The sequence below is a fragment of the Equus asinus genome, chromosome 5, assembly GCF_041296235.1.
Source record: "Equus asinus isolate D_3611 breed Donkey chromosome 5, EquAss-T2T_v2, whole genome shotgun sequence".
Classification (NCBI taxonomy): Eukaryota; Metazoa; Chordata; class Mammalia; order Perissodactyla; family Equidae; genus Equus; species Equus asinus.
This window is the reverse complement of record NC_091794.1, coordinates 97150437-97157908: the sequence shown is the minus strand read 5'-3', so window position 1 is coordinate 97157908 and position 7472 is coordinate 97150437. Positions and strand designations below refer to the sequence as shown.

Here is a 7472-nt window from a genome sequence, read left to right as displayed (position 1 = left end):
GGCGAGGGGGTGGCACTCCCGGCCCTGACAGGTAAGGCCAGCCCCCCGCTTTGGGCAGCCCCTTCCCAGTCCTACCCCCGGGTCCCCGCTCCCTGCCCCTGTCAGCCGCGCCAGACGCTCTCCGGCTTTGCAGCATTCAATAAAAATTCAGAAACATTTGGGCTGAAATCGCTGCTTTATCTGGAGGAGCCACAGCGCCGGGAGAGACCACTGCTGCGCGGGGGGAGACCTGGGCCTCCGTCTCCCGGGGCGCGCGTGGGTTCCGCGCTCCGGCGCCCGCGTGGCCCCCGGGTGTCCCTGCGGACGCGGGGGGCTGGAGCTCTGGGGGCGCGCGCGGCCCGCCGGGGTCCCGGGCGCGCGCGGGGGGCGGCGGCCCGGCCGGGCTCCCCCCGCTCCCGCGGCTCAGGTGGGCCGTGCCCGGCGCTGGCGGAGCCCGGGTCCCCGTTCTGCCCGGGCTGGATGGCTCATTCTGCTGGCTGCGCGGTGGCGGCGGCTGTGTGTGCGCCGCGCCTCGCCGCTCCCCCCGGCCCCCCGAGCCCGGGGCGCGCGCTCCCGCCCGGGCCGCCCGGGCCCCCGCGGCGCCGCGGCCCGAGGCCCCGGGAAGCGCAGCCATGGCCCTGCGGAGGCTGGGGGCCGCGTTGCTGCTGCTGCCGCTGCTCGCCGCCGTGGAAGGTGAGCGGGCGGGCGGCGATGGGGGCGGGGAGCGGCCGGGCGCGGCGGCCGGCGGCGCCCACCTCCGCCCCGCGGCCCGCAAAGTTTGCCCGGGGGCTCGCGCCGGGCGCAGGTGGCCGCGGGGAGGTGTGTCCGGCCGCGGCGGGGGGCGCGGGCCCCGCGGGCGCCCGGGGAGCGGCGGACGCTGATTGACTGTGCCAGGAGGAGGCGAGGGACCATCTTGCCGAGGCTTTGTAGCCAGCCCGGCGAGCGCCGCCCAGGGCCGGGGGCTGCCCACGCGCGCTCGCCGCCGGGCCCGGGCACCCCCTTCGCGCGGCTGGGCCTTGCGCGGCGCCGAGTGGAGGGGCGCCGGCCGGGGGGCCCGGCCGCAGTCGGGGCTGGAAAGTTTGGCAGGGAGCAGCGGGAGGGAGGCACCGCGCCGGCCGGGTGGGGGCTCCCGGTCCGCGCCCCCGGGAAGGGGTCGGCGCCCCGAAGAGCGGGGACTGGCAGAGTGGAAGTGAGCGCGCCAGCCCCCCGCGCCGGTGCCTGCCCATCGCCTGCGGCGTACAATGGGGTCCTCTCCCCCAGAGGACTACGGGGGGATGGGTCGGTGGGCATCTCTCCGCTGCGCGGAGTCTCCGGGCACCCCTGCCGGCCACCGCCCCTCTGGCGGCAGAGCTCAGCGTGGCCGCCGGAGCCCCGGGAACTCTCCAGCTGCCGCCAGGGCCGGACCAGATGCTCTTGCCATGTGTTGGCCTTGGCCAGGGTCTCTGAGCCCTCTCTCCGTGGCCTCGCGTGTTGGTCCCTCCGGAACCCCACGGAGACTGGGTGGCTGCCAGGTCTCCCGAGCCAGCTTGCTCTGGGAAAGTTAGTGGGGTCTGGGTGTGTCCACCAGAAATGGCCGAGCTTGCAGGGCAAGAAATGAATATGAATAATGGTTCTCGTGTTTACTGCACTTTACAGTTTTCAGAACACTTTACAGTTTATGAAGTAGTTTGCGCTCTACACAGCTCTCTGTGCTTTACAACGTGCTGCACAGTTGACAAGGTACTTTAGGCTTTATGAAATGCTTTCCCACCCACGATTTTGTTGGATTCCCCAAAATCAGTCTCCCATGGAAGCCAGGTGGGTACGATTCCTACTTCCTCTTAATAGATGGGGAAACCGGGGCCCAGAAAAGTCAGTGTCTCCTGCAAGGCCATCGGGTGATAAAAATAGAAGCCGGGTCTGAGGTCTCTGAAGCCTATGTTCTGTTCATTTTGCTGGATCTTCTTGTCCCTAAACAGGGCCCTAAACAGGGGGACCCCTTCCAGGATTCTGCCACTCCAGGCTGAGGGGTGAAGCATGTGTACCCCTATCTCGGGCTGCGTTGGGGTGGTGGGAAGCCCCATTCCCTCTTGCAGCTCAAAACAAACAAACAAACAAACAAACAAACCGATCAGACCAGGCATGGGGGCCGCAGCCCCTGGGAATGGCACGGTGGGGGACCCCGTGCTATAACTTCAGTTTCTCTCTCAGGAATGAGCACTGTAGGAACTCTGGTTCAGCGGGTGGAGGGGTGTCGCTGGATGGCAGCCACAGTTTCTGGCACCGAGGCAGCTGTCCTCCGGCTCCTGGCGGGTTTGGCGGCTGCCTGTGGTTTCCCGGAGTGGGGCCACTGGGGCACCGGTGGTGCCACGGGCCGTGGGTGTGGAGGGCAGCCCCGGGGCCTGGCTGCTGGCGAGAGCTCCCTGGAATAGGGCTGAGGTACCACTTAATAACTCCGGCTTTGGGGAAATGACTCACGCGTTGGCCCGCTATGCATTGCGATGTTTACAGTATTATGGGGAGCTTGGCATAAATATTGCTTTTTAGGTTGCTGTCAGCGGCTGGAGGGAGATTGGCCCCTCTTTCATTGGAAGAGGGCTGGGTGTGTTTCTAATTACCGTGGGGCAGATAGAAGGGCCTTGTCTGTCCGCCCATGGCCCTGGCAGGGGATGGTTGCAATCTGGTGGGCTTTGGCCAGACTGGACCCTGGGCCCTGGACACAGGGCTCATCAGCTGCTGATGTCACAGGAGGAGATGACCACTTGGGCAGCCACTGGGGGCAGGGTGGGAGGGGGTGTGCAGTGGGCACCCCAAACCTTGTTTCAGTGCGCCCTGGACACTGAGGATCTGGTCCGTCAGGGGTTACAGGGAGCTGGCCAAGTGGATGGGGAGACAGCGTGAGGTGGAGCTCAGGGGCCTTGCTTCTAACTTACGCTGGGACCCTGGGCCAGCTCCCTTCCTAGAGCGGCCTCAGTTTCTCCGGTGTGAATGGTCTAATTTCTCTCTTGGGATTCCATCACACGCACCCTCCTTCCCTTTTCTGGGTCTCGGTTTCCTCATCCGTCAAAAGAGGGTGAACATAAGGCTGTCCTGCCTGTCTCACCGGGGGGTTCTGAAATGCAGACCAGAAAGGGGTGAGAGAAGTCCACTTTAAGGAACTGTGTGTGGCCTTTAGGGGGCGGAAGATGGACTGGGCAGGGCTGCTTGTGGCACATCCCAGAAGAGACAGGATCCTTCCAGGAGCCGCACGGTCTGTGGAAACAAGTCTGAACCTTGGAGGGGTGGAGGCCAGCTCCTGGGGCTCCCCGTACCCAGAGACGGGCGGCCACCACGCCTCGCCCCTCCCCCTCCTCATACTCTGCAGTAACAAGGCTGTCCTGAGCATTGAGGCCCTGGGAAGTCCCAGCCTTTGGAACGTGGGAGAGGAGAGAGTGGGTGTATATATTGGGGGTGGCGGGGGGAAGCCTGGCATAGGATGACGAGCTTCATAGCACCCCTAAACCGTGAGACCCCTGAGGGAAACACAGGTCGAGCATCTGGAGTGGGCGCTTAGAGAGGGAACACGCCCAACAGGGGAAGAGGCCAGGGACAGACCAGCCACTAGATGGAATCCAGAGGTGGAAGTCTAGAGAAAACCGGTCTCCTTTGAGCGTTTCTGCGTTTGATCTCCAAATATTTATGGAGCTTCCTCTCTGGCTGGCGTGGTGCTGGGCCCTGGGGTGGGCAGGGCGACGGGGGACATGCCGATAGGGAAAACAGGTGGCAAGATCTGATGTGGGAAGTGTGTCCCAGAGTACCACCAGGAGGAAGCTGGGACCCGCCTGGGGCAGCAGAGGCGGCTTAGGCTGCAAGAGAGTTGTTTCATCTTCATGGCTTTATTCTTTGCCTCATTTTCTCACTACCCATTCTCCCTGCAATGAAACTCTCAGCCACCTGTCACACTCACGAGCTGTGTTCTGAAAAGTTAAGGTTGACTTTGGGACTCAGAGGGTGAGGAGGATTTTGCCTGGAAAAAGAAGGGCCATGTGTAAGGACACAGAGGCACCGCCTTAGGTGTATCTGAGGGGGATGGGTGCCGAGGGCAGCAGTGGGGGATGAGGCTGAGAATGGAGGGCAGGGCAGGCCCTGAAGGGCTAGGATGGAAGGCTGGGAAGTTTGAACTTGATGCTGAGGGCAGTGGGGAGCCAGTGAAGGTTCTTGAGCCACTGAGGGAGCTGGCCAGATTTGTCTTTGGAAAGATCACTGACTTCTAGTGTGCGGAATGTTTAGATGAGCCAGACCCCGTCTTGCCCAGTCTAGAAAAGACCAGCTTCTCTGTTCTCTGCTAGACTGTGAGCTCCCTGAGGGACCTCATCTGGCTCACTTTTGTGTCCACAGTAGTGGTGAAAAGAGCTCCGTCCAGATGCCGCCTCCCCAGAGGCCTTCCCTGATTGCCTCATCTAAAATAGACCCAGTGCGGCCGCTCTCGCTCCCGCCTGCTTTGTTTTGCTTCGTAATGCCCGGCGTCACCTGAAATGTGCTGGCCTCCTTTTTCAGTGCCCACCTCGCCCTCTAGCCTGTAAACTCTGGCAGGGAGGGAGGAGGTTTCTGTCTGCCATGTTTGTCACGGCGTCCCCGGTGCCTGGAGCTGAACCCACTCACGGGGACGCCCAGTAACTGAATGACACAGTCAGCTATGGAACGTTGAATGAATGAATGTCGAGCGAACGAACGAATGAATGTAGTATACTGCGTTAGGCGGTAAGTATCAGGAGAATGATGCAGAGATGGAGGAGAGAGTCCTCTGGCCCGGGAGATGAAGGAGCTCTGCCTGGGGAGAAGCCAGGGGCTAGTGTGAGCAGGGGTCCAGGATGTAGGAAGGCAATGACCGGAGCAATTCAGCCAGAGCTAGGGGTTCAGATGGACCAGCAGCAGCCAAGCACTCGACAAGTCCCCTTCTTTATGGGGGGAGCCTGCCTGCCCGCCCCCATTCACTTCTTGTCTCTCCCACCCCCGTCCCAGCCCTCTGCCGGGCCCACTTCTTGGGCATTACCTATCTAAGACCCAGCGACCTTGAGTGGGATTAATTTGGAATTGGTTTTCCTTTCATGTTTGTTTCTTCTGCTTCTCATTTTTAAAGGAAGCTGCTTTCATGTATCCGTCTTAGCCGGGAAATCAGGGCTTAGATTTAAAACCCAAATGGTGTAGAATTCGAAAGCAAGTCGACTTATTCATTCATTCCTCCATCCGTGCATATATTTTAAAAGAGTCACCGGGTACCCACTGCACGTCAGATGCTGGATGGGAGAAGGGATTCCGGCTTTGGTGGGAACAAGGCCAGCCGCCTTCAGAGGCGTGTGGGGCAGAAAAAGGCACAGCCTCCAGCGCCGTCAGACCAGGTTCCAGTCCCAGCACTGCACGCCGTGTGCCCTGGGCGAGGAGCGCGGGCTCCCTGGACTTCCCCCCGTAAAGTGTCAGGCGCACGGCCGTGTGCATTAGACGCTGTTCTAGGCTCCTCCACGGTCCCCTTCTTCGGAGCACCCGTGGGTGTGGTCAGTGATGGCTGTGTCCTAGTGACCCCCGTTTTGGCATTTGGATTGTCCAGGCAACGGATCAGCCCTCGGTGTCTCCTCCAAACCATGGCACAGGCTCCCAGCTTCCCCGCGCCTTGGGACGGCAACCATGCCAGCGTGGCGGACCCAGGACACTGTCTCTGCCTCCTTCTCCAGGGCCCCATGGGGGCAAATACTCCGGCTCTTACACTAAGGGGCTCTCAGCTGCGGTCCCCAGGCCTCCTTAGTTCTGGGCGTGTGTGATCACCCTGAAATTATAATAGAATGTTGGACGTTAATGTGGATTTTCCTGGGAAGAGGGGCCTTAGCTTTCAGAAGATTCTCAAAACAGTTGTGACGAGGAGCCTGCATGCAGGCACACGGTGGGGACTTGCTTCCCCGTCTCTGGAGCCCTCGGTTGGCCCCTCTGCCAGCCTTTCTGCCCTGCTCTGGCCCCTGTGCCCCTCAGGACGGGTGTCTTTCCTGCCTCTGGCCCCCTTTGCATCAGCCTCCCAGCCACAGTCGGTACGGGTTCTCTGGGCAGTGGTGCGGGGCTCTCAGCAGGGCCTGGCAGCTGGTCAGCTCTGCCTGCCCAGAGCTCACCTATGAGTTTACACTGGAGGTCGGACCCCTGCACGCAGAGAGACCCCTCCAGGAAGGGGCAGGTGGAGCTGGCTGGGCTGGGCAAGGCAGGGGAGTGTGCTCCCTCTGAGGGTGGAGGGGTGAGATCCGGGCGGCTTCCTGGCGGAGGTGGGCCTGGCCCGCCCCTCCGACCAAGGTCCATCCCATCTCGTGGCCTGGCCTGCTTGCCTGACTTGGCTGGAGATTTGGTAGGTCAGGAACGAGGCTGCGGGATCCGTATTTTTAACACACTGCCTGGGTCTTTGCATCCGGCAGGCAGATATGCCTCCCAGTGACCCAAGATAAAACATGGGACTCCTGGGAAAGAGGAAGAGAAACCTCAGCGGGAAACTGGAAAAGACTGAAATGAAGTGACATCAGTCAGAGTTCGTGCGCACCGCCGGGCTGCCTCCCGCTGGTGAACAGGCGGGCTGGGCTGGGGGAGGGCAGGGCGGGAGAGAATGTTTGCACAGCCCAGGGTGGGGCGGGCCGTTGATCGCGACAGCACCTAGAAGCTTCTTGATTGGGATCAGCTCAGGCTGATAAGGCTGCCTTGAAAGCGTTTTAGGGCCTTTTAAAGCGGCTGCCTTGCGAAGAGTGGGAGAGGGGACACCTGTCTCTCTGGCGCCCCTGTGTCACCTGGGGGACTTGCCTAGGCCACCTTAGCCTGGGCTCTGTGAGGCAAGCTCCCTGGCGCCATCTGTTGCCCTGCTGCAGCCCCTGGGGGAGGAGACCTTATCTGCTTTGTGGCCTTGAGCAGGTGATGCCCTCTCTGAGCCTCAGTCTCCTAATCTGTAAACTGGAGGCGCTGCCTGTTGGAGGCTCCTGGTGAGGATTCAGTGGGATCCTGTATACGGTGCCCAGCAGAACAGCCTGACCTGTGGCTCGACCCGCTGTTCATTAGTTGTCATTACTGTGAACTGTCAGCACCCTCACTCCTTGCCAGACTTGGTCCTTAGCCCTTTCGCCTAGCGCTGACCACTTTTTCTCTTGTTCGACGAGCAGCAGCAAAGCCTGGGGGTTACAAGAAGGGTGTTTGGAGTCAGACCGTCCTTTACTGTGTGTCATCTGGCTGGTTACTTAACCTCTCTGAGCCCTCGTTCCCTCCTCTCTAAAATGAGGATGCTCATAGTTCCTAGCTCTTGGGGTGGTTGTGGGGAATGAATGTGTTCATCCATGAAGCTGACTGACCGAGTGCATGCCTCACATGTGATAAGCACGCAGTGAATATTAACTGTGGCTGTTATTGCTCGATACTGATGGGAAAACTGGATTCAGAGTAGGGGACATGGGTGCCATTTTACTGGGGGGACTCTGCCTCCGGCTCCCCACCGGCCCCTCTTCACTCGACCACAGGGAAAA

The 7472-nt window shown here is 61.1% G+C and overlaps 1 protein-coding gene across 3 annotated transcripts in view; it reads left to right on the top strand.

Annotated features, from left to right (window-relative positions):
• Positions 1-442: 442 nt before the first annotated feature.
• Positions 443-7472, top strand: part of EPHB2 (EPH receptor B2) — a 180728-nt gene continuing 173698 nt past the window's right edge. For 2 of the 3 annotated variants that reach the window (XM_070510729.1, XM_070510727.1), the window contains exon 1: positions 478-672. In XM_070510729.1, the coding sequence (XP_070366830.1) occupies positions 612-672 (61 nt within the window). In that variant the 5' untranslated portion in view covers positions 478-611. Of the gene's footprint in view, positions 673-7472 lie in introns of all 3 variants that reach the window. The other variant, XM_070510731.1, reaches the window with a different exon arrangement.